Source organism: Anneissia japonica, unplaced genomic scaffold (assembly GCF_011630105.1).
Source record: "Anneissia japonica isolate Jap-2015-1 unplaced genomic scaffold, ASM1163010v1 scaffold2994_len2133135_cov197, whole genome shotgun sequence".
Taxonomy (NCBI): domain Eukaryota; kingdom Metazoa; phylum Echinodermata; class Crinoidea; order Comatulida; family Comatulidae; genus Anneissia; species Anneissia japonica.
Window position 1 is genome coordinate 1706642 of NW_022728550.1, and position 14930 is coordinate 1721571.

Genomic DNA, 14930 nt, shown 5'->3' on the forward strand with positions numbered 1-14930 from the left:
ATCAAATAATATTTTTGTACTATACTTTAATTTATTACATTATATATAGTTGTTAAGGTGAGGCACTCAGATTCAAGAAGATGCAGCAAATATTTTTTCCCATATCACATGTAGTTTGTGTAGTGTCCTCCATTTCTTAATGCTGGTCTTTATTAATACTGTAGCTGTATACTGAATAATGAAGTTTTAATAAGCCATAACATTTTTAATACTATATTAACTTGTTTCTTGATTATACATTCATATATTCTGTCTATAACTTATTGAAAATTTCTTACAGATTTAATACACTTTATTTTCATTTCTGATGTTTAAGACTGTGCATTCTGTTTTAATACAATACAGGAAATAATTATGTAAATTATCTCATTTTTCTTTGATCACATGATACAGGTGGGTGGATCACATGACACAGGTGAACCGTCCGCGTCAATCAATACCACCTACACTGATGACGCACTGAACTTCTCAACTCACGACTTGACGTCAAATCCTTCTTTATATACAGACTTATCTTCGCAAGTAACCTACATCATGTTTAATTCAAGCTGTCATGAAAACGCAAATCGTTCCTTGGAATTAAAACAATTATTATTAACCTTTATTTGTTTTTTGAGTTCCTTTCAAAGAGAACAGAAAATGTAATCATTTTAAAAATGAATAAAAAATGCTTTCTTTCTTTACGTGTTATACTCACCAACATTTATCAATAAGAGCTTTTTTTTTTTTTTAGAAGTAGCAGAGCCATTGTTTATGGTGTATTTGGTGTAGGCATATTAGTTCATAATCAGGGCGCAAATGGTATTTCAGTGTTTATCTTAGACACTCAAATCAATTACAGTATTAACCTAACATGGTAATAATATAGTGATTAAATAGGTTTGCTGATGAATAAAACAACAAATTTAACAAAAGATAAAAAAAAATTAATAAATAAACTCCCAGTTGGAGCATGTATCTGCTGCTTGAGTTTTTTATTTTTTTCAGTACTTTCTACGTGGAGACTTGATTTGTGTTTGGGAGCCTGTAAATTTATCTCTTTAAACTTATGATGTAATGGTATCACATTATTCTTCTCTTTGAACTTTGAACTCTCAAACCTGATTTAATTTCCCAACTTACAAGTGAGATGACAAAGTGTCTACAGCCCCCAAGGGGGCAGTATACACAAAAAACTATATACACTATTTAGTCTGATACCGAGTGATACATAATTAAACAATGCTTGTATAAATTGCTCAAAATATATTGTGCAATCACCATAAATTTTCATTTTATTTATTAAGGTACAAATTTTTTTTCCCTTTTTCTCTAAGATTAGGAGTGCATCTCTTATATTTTCTCATTATTACCCACAATAATAATAATAATTAAATAATATTAACGAATTTCAACAAGGTGATGGCTTAAGCATTTTAAGTACGATGTGGTCTTACAATCAGATAACATCAGAAGGGCCAAGTTCAGTGATCCTGTATTACATAAGCTTTAAGATGGTTGCTTTGGAAACTTACTTTAGTGTGCTAATAATAATTCTATGAAGTAACGGCAGTTATGACATCACAACCGCTTTAACTTTAAATTGACCTTTAAACTTACTGTCTTTGAACTGCATTATTCTAAAAAAAAAATGACAAAAATACACAAAAATATTAATATCTGTATTGTTTTGGGATTAAATTATATTTGAGAACGGAAATTAGATAGCAATAAACAGATGACAAATGTCACACATAAAAAAAACGAATTTTTTTTTATATACAATATAGATAATTTACATAGGCCTAATAAGTTTGTTTATACATACACAAATGCAGGTGTCCATATATGCTATTATATTACATATACTGTATATGCTATTCAATATACTGCATGTCATTTATCCATATACAATGCATACAAAGATAATCATGATTAAAATTTATCATGAGCATAAATATACATATATGATATGTTTTATGCATATTATTCAAAAATTATATCATCTAATAGACAAAACGCTCAGAAGGCAGGTCTAAATCTGTAGATCATTTAAAAATTTATGAAGCAACATTCGCTACTAAGATGTTACAAAGACCCGTTGGACGTAGGCAACTTCGGCTCGGCACATCGGGCACTTCTGACACTCTTGAGCACACGTGTCGCAGCAGGTCATGTGACCACAGGGACAAAAAACGGTGTTGAAATTTTGGTCTAGGCAGACTTGGCAAAGTCTGGCCTCGTGTATCTGGTTGATTTTTTCTTGTAGCGTGGCGATGATATTTGCATCGGTTGATGGCCCATCCTGTTTTCCATGTGAGCTGTCTCGTTTGCATGCCTTCAAGCAGAAGAACAGGAAAATATGTTAGTTAATATGTTTTTCTGCATATTTAGCAAATTATTATACAAAGTTTGTGTGAAATTGCTACTTCCTATATTTTCATAGATATACCACATAAACTTAATAAACTTAAAAATAAAAAAATTAGTCAAATTTGTATATTTTAATTTCAAGTTATTAGCTTTTCAACTTAAAATCTAATAACCAATTAATATATACTTATTTAAATAATACCATTCATTATCTTTATCATTAACATTTCTGGCAGCAAATCTAACTCCCAATTAAAACATCAAGAAATCCTTAAAACTGATGAAAAAAATCTGTGATTTATAGTAGCTTATGCGATTCTTTGAAAAGTGCATTTCAAAATGTTATTTCAATTTTAGATGTTTTTTTTTTGTGTGGCAGTATGTATTAAATTAAAATAACAAAAATTACGGTAGGAATACTTAATGTTTTGATAATTTCGCTGGTATTAATGATATAAAATTGTTGATGTAACACGACAAGTGTTGGCTTATACCAGATTAGATCATGCGTTTTTATGTTAATCCTAGACAAACACTAGACATAACTTTTAGAGGAGTTATTACAGGTGTTATAAAAAACACTGAAGTAACAGCAAAATATAAATTTTTTTTTCTGGTACTGTCATCCTACACACATACATATAAATTAATGATTTAAAGGCTATTAATACTGACAGTTATCACATGATCAATTATAAAACCGAGTAGTTTTACATCTGCACATGGTTACTCTCCGAGATCCCACACCTTTGACATGTGTGAAGGATATGACCCTTGGGAAGTTATGTCGTACGTAAACGATTTGGTTTTGATCCATGATCCAAAAATGTTACGAGCATAATTCAACATGAATGTTGAACGGTGTCTTGAATATTAACCTCAAAGACATTGAATCTGCAGCTGCTATGTCCACCTCATCTACTGACTTGTTACTTTGATCTATTGCCTCACCCTGTACATCTACTGATTCGCTCAATTGATAAACTGTCTTGCTTAGCACATCAACTGCTTATATCCACTGCCTCATTCACAGCATTCATCAACTGCCACTTGCCTTGCTCCGGCTCATCTACCAACTTGCTCAGTTGATCTACTGGCTCACTCTGCATGTCTACTGATTCGCTCATCTGACAAATTGTCTAGCTCGGCCCATACAAAGCCTTGTTCAGCTTATTCACTGCCTCATTCAGAGCATTCATCACCTGCCACTTGCCTTGCTCACCTCATCCACCAACTTGCTTAGTTGAACTACCCTGTACATCTACTGATATGTTAAGGTGGTGAATTGTCTTGCTCAGCACACCTTAATGCTTTGTTCATCTTGCCCAGTACCTTGTTCAGAACATCAACTGCCTTCTGCCTTGCTCATGCTTATCTACTACCTTGCTCATGCTTATCTACTGCCTTGCTCTTGCTCAACCACTGAATTGCTCATGCTCAACCAATACCTTGCTCATGCTTATCCACTACTCACTGCCTTGCTCATACTCAACCACTGCCATGCTCATGCTTATCTACTGCCTTTGCTCTTGCTCAACCAATACCTTGCTCATGGGTGTCCACTTTGCTCATACTCATTCACTGCATCGCACAGCTCATCCACTGCTTCGGTTAGCACATTATTGGTATTCCCAATCTAATCCACTGTCCCACTTAACGTATCTACTGTATTGTTACTCTTTACTAATGATTATCCACTGCTCAACTTATCCACTGTCACCCTCAACTTTAAATCTGTAAATATTATTAACATATCTAAATTAATTAATATTAGGAAGTAAACCTAAAGTTTTGTATGATTTTTTACTGTGATTACTGTAGTATAATTGTAACATTATGAATGATTTATATTTCTATCCAACAGGTAAATATACATAATGGTTTTTCTCATGTTATAAACCAACCATTTCCACAAAATCTATCCGTTATTTTACTTTTTCAATACTTCAATACAGAATGATGTATGGGCAATCTGTGTTATTCTCACCAGATCGCCAATATTTCAAAATTTACATCACATGGTCATAGAATGCGATACGGCCTTGTATACATTACCCGCAAATCAACAGAATCTAAAAATGCTTTATGTTAAAATTTTTATGCTTCATTTGTGATTACTTAAGCTTGCATCGTTTGTCCATTTCCAATTAAGAAATGCGAAAGATAACTAATTAGATTAATTAAAAGGAAGCAGAGACTATAAACATGATGTTACATAGATAATACTAGGCATAGTTATGTGTAAATATAAATAGAGTTGACTAGAGAAGGTCAAACTATAGAAATACTCTAATAAAACATTATGACTATTTATATAACCGATAAATATTGTACTGTAATAAGATACAAAAGTGATGGTATTACTGGCAAAGAGTATATGAATAATTTGTTATGTTATTGTCTTTTGTCAGTTTAAATGGGGCCAGAAAAAAAAATTGTAATCAGGAAAACCATTAAAAATAATAGAAAAATGACAGACTCCATAGACCAGAAACCATGTTTTTGGAGTGCAACTAAAAACTTGTGGCTATTTGTGTTTGAAATTTGTTTTGTTTTGAGTAGAAACTCACACTTGGACTACTTACTTGGTAAGAATGGTACAGAATATTTTTTACAAATCCTTGTCTATTTTATGATATTATCAAATTGCAAATAAAAATACACACTGGGCTTTATTTGAAGATATGTATTTCCCCAAAGATTAAATATAATAAAAGAAAGAAAAAAAAAAAATCAAAATTGAGGACACACTAAAATGTAATACAAAACAAAACCTACGGTATACCATAATGTGATAGGATTGAGTTGTTAAAATTACAGTGAACGTTAAGTGCTTTTTTTATTCATTTCCCATAAGAACACAGTCCAATCTAAGCTAGTGTAGCTGGACTGTGAAAAACTGTCAGTAATCATAAATCTTTGTAAAATTTTCTCCTGGCACTAGATTTACCAGGGTCAGTGAAACCATGGTGAAACTGAGTACAGTAATACATATAAAAAGAAGCACAAGAGCATTAACTATATAGAATTACAACTTTAGTAAAAGTAAAACGCATTGGCATCCTATAAATTACAAGTACTGCATTAAAGGGAATTCTGAAAATTATTGGCATGTCTTGTCAAGGAGGGATACCTCCTTAGTCTTGTGAATCTTGTTAATAAAATAATAGCACAAAGCTTTTAGGGTGGTTTCATTTCATAAGCAATGTTGTAATTCAAACTTTTAAATTACATGTTCTTTTTGTTGATGAAGGAATGTTTAAGACTGACAGTTTTCCTCTATGCTTTTTGGTAGGCTTGATCATCATATGCCTTGAGGTCAAAAAGGTCATTTTTAATGGTTCGGTGATTAGAGGTAAGCTGAAAATTAGTCAACCTTTCTTCATAAAAATATCAATGAAGATGATGAAATTCTTCAGAGAATAAAAAAAAAAAAAAAATAACAATAACAAATAACCCCATTTAATAACAAAAATAATACAAATAAAAATAGTTGAACTTTCTCTAACACACCTTAGATTTGAGTGTATTCTCTGGGGTAGAGTCATCACTCGAGTCACCTTTGACCTCATGATGGCTTTTCAGCGTCTGTATATGAACACCATTTCTGCGTGATGGTTGCCGGCTCAACATGATCTCCTGAGAGTGAGTACTCCTCATAGTTCCACTCGTGAAGTGCGAGTCCACCTCAATCGATTCTGCTGGTTCTGCAATCTATTAGAAGTAAACAAAATAAAATAATTTGTCTGATTGCTGATACGGCTATATTCGGACTTGAGAGATAAAAGCAAATCCTTGCCGAGCCACAGGGCTCATATGGACTGGAGCTTAACCCTAGTTTCAAGTAGTGTGAAGTGGATGAGATCGTGATGCTCCCCCTGGGTTGGACGCTGGATTACTGCACGTTACTTCCAGCAATTTGCAGCTGGGTAGACTAAAGCAATTTAGATAAAGTGTCTTGCCCAAAAACACAAACGAAATGCTCAGCCAAGAATTTGAAATCCCGACCTTGAGGTTGGGAACCCAAGCTATTTCTGCTTTCACCCAAACCGCTTCTCTACTTCAGAGACATGGCGTAACTAACATTAGAGGCACTTCAATCCATGGCGTATCTAACAACATGTTCACACTGCATGATTAACGCAGTGTTAGCGCAAGTATTTGCAAAAATATAAGATTTCTTAATTGAACTTCTTACAACTGACCTGGATTAACACGATAAAATCAAATAAAATTATTACAATTATAGAGGTTGATTGATATTCCAACTCATTTGAATTTCAATAAAACCAGGAAAAAATCAGAGCTAGCCCAGAAATGAATCGAAGTTCAGTAATATAAAACAAAAGAAGTAGGGAGTGTTGAAGCCAGATTTCATAATGATTAAAGTAGTTACAGAAATCTTAAAATAACAGATACTCTCCACAGAGGAGATACATCTGGTCGTGGTTATCTACTAGGAACTCGTTCAATTTCTTCAAGATTGAAAATCAAGAGACAGACCTGCGGAACATCTTGTCCGTCCCCAGGGTGCAGTAACCGCCACGCTGAATCATGCACCTGACGTCTGGTCCGTGACACATCAAAACGGAAGATTTTGCCACACCGAGTGTCTGGTTTGACTAAGACTAGCAACGATCCAAATCCAATGTGTGAATGCTGCTGCCGGACCACCCTCTCCACAGTATCACACTGCAAGAAAAAAATCAAAAACAAATTTTTGTGCTTTAACAAAATTAATTGTGCTTTCAAGTTATTTGTGTCAATAGTGATAATATCACAAAAAGTATCTTAATAAGAAATTTAAAAATTATAATAAACAAAAAAAGAGAGAGAAAAAAAAGAAACCCTGTTGATAATAGTGCTTGAGGAAAAAAAAAAGAAATTTAAGCAAATAACTACCTAAATTCTAAGATTAAAGTAAATAACTAAACATAATACTGTACCAAGTGTGGGATATTGACAATATACCTCTTTACTCAAGTACAACTGCTGCTCATTGTCTATGAATTTTATGTCAGTAAGTATTAACAAGTAAATGTTGAAATAAATAATTAAAACATAACACCAAGTGTATTACTATTAAGTATAATGTACGGTAAATGAACAAGGAAATTGAATTAAGATCAAACAAGACAAGACAGAAACAAACAAACGTAACAGTCATACAACACTAAAAAATAATGGAATCTTGTAGATTAGATTACAATGTTAAATGAAAGATAATTAAACTTTCATTCTCAACACAAATGTTTTCATAAAGTTAATTGGTTATAATTAGAGTATGGAAACCAAGAAGTGAAACAAGTAATACCTTCATTGTGTTAATGTATTTGTTTTTATTAGTACACATGGTGCTAGAATGTAAAATCAGTCAGCATCGAAAAAACATTTTTAATTTCTACTTTAAGAAAACACTTTACACGTCTCCATTACATGTATATACAAACGGCTCTTTGGCGATATGCATCTGAATAATGTGTGCAGGATTGTAGGTAATCATCACACATAATATTTTATTTTATTTTATGGTGGTGCTCGGCATCACTTATAATCTGGATGAGTGTGTGGTTCGGTCGATGGTGTATCACCAAGTGCTCAATCTGTTATACTGTATTGCAGTACATTAGTTAGTAGAAACGCTTTATCGATTAATAAACCAATTTATATAATATTAGTTATATTGATTATTATAATTATTATTATTAATTGTGCTTGTATAGAGCCTCTATGCACTTTAAATAAAATTATAGAGAAAAGTGAAAAGGGAAGAATTTTCAAAGCTACTGTAATTGCCAGAAATAAGTCAAAAGAAAAAGACAAAAGAAAAACTAATCAAAATTTTGGTCACAGAGGAATGTCTTTAGACAGGACTTGAAGGAACTGACTGATGGAGCAGTTCAAACATCCAGGGGAAGTTTATTCCAGAGATCAGGAGCGCTTGATTGAATGAATGCACTTCAGACCCGGAAAATGAAGACACAAGTGCATATGTTGCTTTGTCTATATTAACATGTTACAGACAGTTTAGACGGCGTCCACCAATACTTCTCATACTTTCACTTTCAGATGGTAATGTAGTTTCATATTGCAGGAACCATAACTCAAAATCTAACTTTTCCTTTAATAATAACAAAAGTGGCATTATATTATACACAGATGAAGCTACCATTGGTTTAAAAACTTGAACAACCCACAAAATATTTGACTTTGTACAAATACGCATGTGGGTTTCTTCCACCTTTTGAGCTAAAATATAAAGAGTGAAAAAATTTATTATTTTAATTGAGTTTTGTATTGTTAAATGCCACAAAAAAAGATGGCTCCTAAGCAGGAGTGTCTTACTTTTGAGTGCAAGTTTTGTAGATTTTTCTTAATATTGCAATTTTTAATTAGGATTTATCTGTTTAGATAAAATATTAAATTAAGAATGGGATGGCCTTACCAGATAACAGATTTCATCTCCGTATTGCATTATTAAAAATAATTATTACCTTTCCAGAATCAGATACAGTACTCTAGAATTTCCTTGCACTATAGTAAGGGTAGGTTTATATTGAGCTAAAAAATGTTCAATAAAATTCATCATATGTATTGGTTGATTTGCACATTTAAAGATCACAATGTTATTAAAATAACAAAATATGAATAATGGTATAAAAAAAAACACACAAAGTCATTTACATTTAAAATTAATGGACATGTAATACTCCAGAAGGCATTGCAATCGATGAATAATACATACAGTACTTCGTTTTAAACAATTACCCTAAGAGGATAGGAAAATGTTGCATGTTCCATCTTTGCATCATTAATTATAAACAACTTTCATAAATTCATCCTACTGTAAAATGTGATATATCTGAATGCATTGAAAGAAATACAATTCATATTTTTAAGGTTGAAGTTTATTTATCCAGTTGGAATGATATATAGTGTCTACTACATACTGTAGAACCGGTTTGCGTAACATTTATGTGGCATTTCGCGAGGATTAATTGGAGACACCCAATTTAACAAGGTGCACTACATACAGTAGTGAGACTAGCGTTAAGTTAACCATTCCATCTTTATAAATTGGCTGCACTGTAGTATGAAAGATAATTTTAGAGAATAATGATTTGTGGAATTGCCTTTCTTAAATGACTGTTGCGTAAAATGGAACCGAATATCTCTTCCCAAGGCTTTTGTAACCTAACAACTAAGACATAGAAAATCAGTTTCATTTTGATGGCTGTGTTCTTACAGGCAATTGTGTCTAGACGGTAATCTTAACTTGTGATTTCTGTTAGCTTGGGGATTTGATTAATAAATGTACCTATGTGTATGTTGTGGGATATCAGATCCAAATTATTTCATATCTTTACCACCAAGCAATATCTGAATTGACTTGTCTCGTAGCTTAAATAGAGATACGGTATACAGTAAGTAGGCCACAAGTGCAGATCTAATCTTATTTTCTTCGGGAAAGGCACACACTGATGAGTTCCGTCTGTCATAAATCAATCCCTGGATCTATGTGTGCTTACACGTGTTACTTGTGATCGTGTGGGTATGAGAAAGAAAAGTTCCAAATTTTGGAACAGGTTTTTTCTTTTAACTATTTTCAATCAATAAAAACTAATAAAAAGAATAAAGGTTTTACCGTATTAAGCATTTAACTAGTGTTCCAAGCACTAATGAGCCATTTTTTAAAAACAGTAACAGTATTAGCTTCTGAGGGCACAAATTTTCCAAATTTATTTTGCCAATTTAAGTTAGCAAATAACTTTGAAAATCTCCACCTTAGCTGTGGACCGCATTAAACTTTCTGAATTTTGGATAATATTTTACTTTTGTTAATTTTGTTAAGAAAACTGGACAAATTTGAAAAGAATTACTGTGTACTGAAAGTGTTATCTAGTCAAAAGAAAGAATAAATAATACAATAATAAATAAACCATGATTTCTGGGAATGGTTCTGGATGACTTCTCGTGTCTTTTTGCTTTATATTGAAGTAAATGACTATTTCATTCTAAAAACAAAAATCACATAAACTTATAATTTGTGAGACTCTAAATTAGCCAAAATTGTTGGAGCTTCCAGGTCTCTGCCCCTGAACCCTCTCACCATCTCAGTTCCTACATAAAGTTCAGAGTAACCTGCAGTAAATGCATCATCACATTGCCCTCTTGAATATATATCACTTTATTTCAAAGTTTTGCCTGTGATAATATATAGGCCTATGCGGAACTTAAAAACCCTGGTCTTTAGCCAAGTGCAAATGAAAAACTTGGGCGATTAAAAAAGTCACAAATAATCTCAATTGCAACTGCAATAACCCTATCATCTCCTTCCCAATCAAATGAAACATTTCATTTCACTTTGAATATCTACTTAAATATGGCTTGCCTATAATTCATGTTAATACCCATACTTCCGGTTTAACAGGGATATTTAATTTCATTCTATTTCGTTTTGTTAATTTTGGCTAATATTATTCATACTTACTGTACATTTAAGAGGACACTAAACAACTTACTGCCAAGAGAAATGGAATGGTAATTGATATAGATATCATAATCCACTTTCCTGTAAAGCATTTCCTTTTTATTTCATGTTCAGTACAAAAAAAAAAATTAATATAAACATACACACATATTGACACAGAAAATAACTCTTTTAAAACTTCTTGTTACTTGTAAAATCTGCCATCCTCCCTCGGGGGTCCCTAGTCTCACGGGAGTCTCTCCGAAATCGGGACAGCCTCCTACACTCCCGCAAGCAAGCAAGAATCTCCCGGACAGTAACTTACAGTATCTCCCGCAAATTCATAATCTTTGCATAGTTTTCACTGCTTTATTATCAACTATCTCATGGAATTCATTGCTGATGGGTATCACTATGTGAAGTAAAAATGAAATTAGACGTGTTAAGAAAACTCATTTAACACGTTGACTGCCTGACCTTTTTATGATTCCTTCCTGCGTGCCAAAACAAGTTTACGTGTACAAATATAATTTTTTGAAATGTTACCTATTCATATGATCAAAATGATGTGTCTAAGAAATTGGCGTGAAAATATTAGGGGATGAATAAACTCATCTACGGCACTGTAATAGCACTTTTTATTGACTATGTCAAGTGCGAGTTATATCATCCGCCTTTTGCATGGGTTGGTATATATTCAAAGGGCACCATTACTTGTGCTGCTCGAGTGTACGACTGGTAACTTGACACAACAAACATCCAAACGTCATTTGTATGTTTGTATGTAGGTGTATCTTCCCCGAACTACCAGCTGTTGAGTCTGTGGTTCTGCAATGTATAACAAGGAAGTAATAGATGCTAGAATGTCACCCTGATCTTGACTAGTATATTCGTCCCTGGCACTCTCAGCAACACCCTGTGGAACGAGTATATCCGTCGCTGGCAGCCAACATGTTAACCACATCTCCCGGAAGTGATTCCTTCCTACTTGGGACCCCTAATCACCAAACATCATATTATTTGTTTTTTCATTTGGGGGCAACAACCTCTTGACAGTATTGTACCTATGATTTCCTCCTTGATACAAGGACTAAAAAAACATTTTTGTTTCCTTACATAATTCTAATTTGAAAATATTTTGATGGAAATAGAAAATACTACACAAATTCATATTGATTACTGTCTCTCCTCAGACTTGTCACTAAGCTGAGTGTACAGTAAGTATTGGAAGCTTTGGACGCTAAAATGATGAATATTAACTGCAACATTACGGAATTTACCTTCCTCAGGGATCTGAGTATGTGTGACATAGGTGTTTGATTCAGTAATGATATTAGGAGAAGAATACAGACAGCATTATACATTACTGATATTAATATTTTTTCTTGTACCATCATAATTGCCACCAACTCATCAGCATGATTGACATTATTATTATCACCATCACCACCAGCATAGCCATCATCATGGTCATTGACCCCCATCATTAGTATTAATGACCATGCCTTAGGGTCAGGTTTTTTTTTTACAACATCCTCATCGTATTTGACCTGATTGACCTGTTACCATTAGCTTAAGGTACAGTCAGCTAATCTAATAAATTCTTCAAATATTAGATTGGCTAATATACAGTAATATTGTAAGCAAATCAAGATTGTAATTCATTACTGATCCTATGTCTTCAATTTGCTTGAGTCAGAGATTAACAGATGAAAAACATGGGCTATATTGTTATCAGAACTAAACTGTGTAAAGCTCAACGATTTCAACTAAAAAATTCAACATTTGAAATGCAATAACAGGTACTCTGCCTTATCTTCAGGTGCTATAGATTTCATTTAAAATTAGAATGGGAGAAATTAATTTTCTCATCAATTAAGTAATGAAATACCATTCAAATACTCCTTGAATTTATACTATAAACTCTAAATTGGTTGGTAATCAATTTAAGAATTTTAACAGTAAAAGTCAGTAAATCAACAAACACTGTTTCAATTTCTATCTCGCAGGAAGGTGACAACTTATTTAATTATCCTTTTAAATGAGAAATTAAATGTGTTGCGATATTTTTTATGGGTTTTACAAGACTTTATAATGTACACAGGTAGCCTACCCTTAAGTTGATCTCCACATCTGGTGACTAGCTTAAGTCCCTACTTTTGCTAAGAGCGTATGTGTGAAGCTTCAGCCTAGATATTAATATGCTCTGCAATTTAGAATTCCAGGGCACCTCAGGGCATATTGGATTCTCGCAATGCAATTCAAAGACTTTCAAAGAACCTTAATTCATCTTCTAATAAATGCAGCGTATTTGATTTTCCTCAAAGAGTGCAGTTTCTGTACTTGTAGTCACATGAATAATTCACCTATCGAAGTAAAAGTAGCTTACTCTGTTTCAATTGAGATGGAAAATGATCATATTATATTAAGAAGTGTTACATGGTGTAAGTACCAATGTAGCCTTGGTCTATTTATAGGTCTATATATATATATATATATATATATATATATGTTCATTTTAATTTTATTTCATCACAAAAGCCACCATGAGTGGTATATAGTAATTACACAATTTACAATGCAATAAATCAAACTAACCAGCAGGTATTGTACCTTCTAACAAAAGATACTGCAGTGGCTGATCCATGAATTTAAAATAGAGGGGAGGGGGGAGGAAGGAGGGCTGAAGGAGGGACTTTCACAGATTTTGGGTACTTCAGGGCCCCCTTGAATCTGCCACTGAACTGTACATGATGAAGAATGGTTTTGTAAAATTACATTCGGCTGCCATTTTGCCACTGGTCAGTATAGCGCCCTCTATTAATCTAAGTTCTACTGGACTTTATGTCAGTCAAACTTAACTGACCAATCAGAAAATGTTTTTCAATAGCCGGGGTTAGTGATACCTGAATGTCCCACGAACAGATTTACCTTATATTCCACTTGATTGCACACCCATGTTTCTGTTATTTTGCAAGACCTTAGAAACAATCAAGGGGTTGGACTGGAAAAAGGTCCACTACATCTTTTCATCTTCTATCAACATAGAATTTTTTTTCTCCATTAACTTTATATCACTTCTTTCACATCCAAATAGTAAATGCACTCACGAATTACAGAATGGAAGGATGCTTTATTATCTAAGTCTAAGGAACAAATTCATAAAGCATGAAAAGTATGCTCACAGAATCAGAACATAGGACACAGCATCCTAACCAAAAAAACATACATCTCCATTTCACTATACCCTCTAGTAAAATAACATGAAACAACACAACAACAGGTCCTGTTAGAACTATCTATATGGTGTGTATGGCAAGCATTTATTAACACATGAAAAAACACGAACGTAAATTTATACAAACTGTAGTATTTTCAAAAGTGAAGGGAGTTCAATTGCAAGATGAATTTGTAATAAACTATGTCTATGGAAGCATACTATTTTATGCCTCCGTGAATTTGGCATGTTGTTATAATTTATATGGTATGTTATGATAATTATATTAAGGCAATTATAGACCTATAGAAATTCAAGGTCAGTATTATTGACATTCAAATTTGAAAAAAATTATTTCTTTTCAGGCATGGATGATGGTAGGTAGGTAAACCTTGATCGCTGTATGTGTCCGGGTAGTTAAATGTGGGCATGCAATATATAATATCATGGCCATAAATTTTAATATCTGACATGGATGTATATTAAAGCAAGTAATAACCTGCTTTTCCAATTAGAAGACATATTGACATTTAGCACGTACGGAACTGGCATTATAATTGTGGCACATACGTACAGTATGGAATATATCCCTACTATCACAAGCTGCGAGTTTAATCAGAGTAATAAAGGTAAAGGTTCGAAACCTGAAGCAGGCCGGAGTGCCCTTCTCTCTTTCTTTAGCGTTTGGGCCAAAATCAGAGTACCCACCTATATGATGCCTTCCATTGGTAAATGCTTTTGATTTTGTACAAGGGTAGGTGTGATATTTTAGGGGGTTAAGCGTTTAAAGCTTCAGATTCAGTTGAAATCTGCAAGTTTCATAACAGATGCGCGAGATTCCCATAAATGCATTGCATGCAACCACCTCCCATAATGCATTGCAGATTGTGC

General features: G+C 33.2%; 1 protein-coding gene across 1 annotated transcript in view; it reads right to left on the reverse strand.

The window, feature by feature from the left end:
- Window positions 1–288: 288 nt before the first annotated feature.
- Window positions 289–14930, reverse strand: part of LOC117114288 (E3 ubiquitin-protein ligase MYLIP-B-like) — a 65698-nt gene continuing 51056 nt past the window's right edge. Inside the window, exons 6-8 of the mRNA XM_033257909.1 lie at window positions 6856–7044; window positions 5866–6066; window positions 289–2317 (exon numbers count right to left, since the gene is read on the reverse strand). Coding sequence (XP_033113800.1) covers window positions 2060–2317; window positions 5866–6066; window positions 6856–7044 — 648 coding nt within the window. The 3' untranslated portion in view covers window positions 289–2059. The remainder of the gene's footprint in view (window positions 2318–5865; window positions 6067–6855; window positions 7045–14930) is intronic.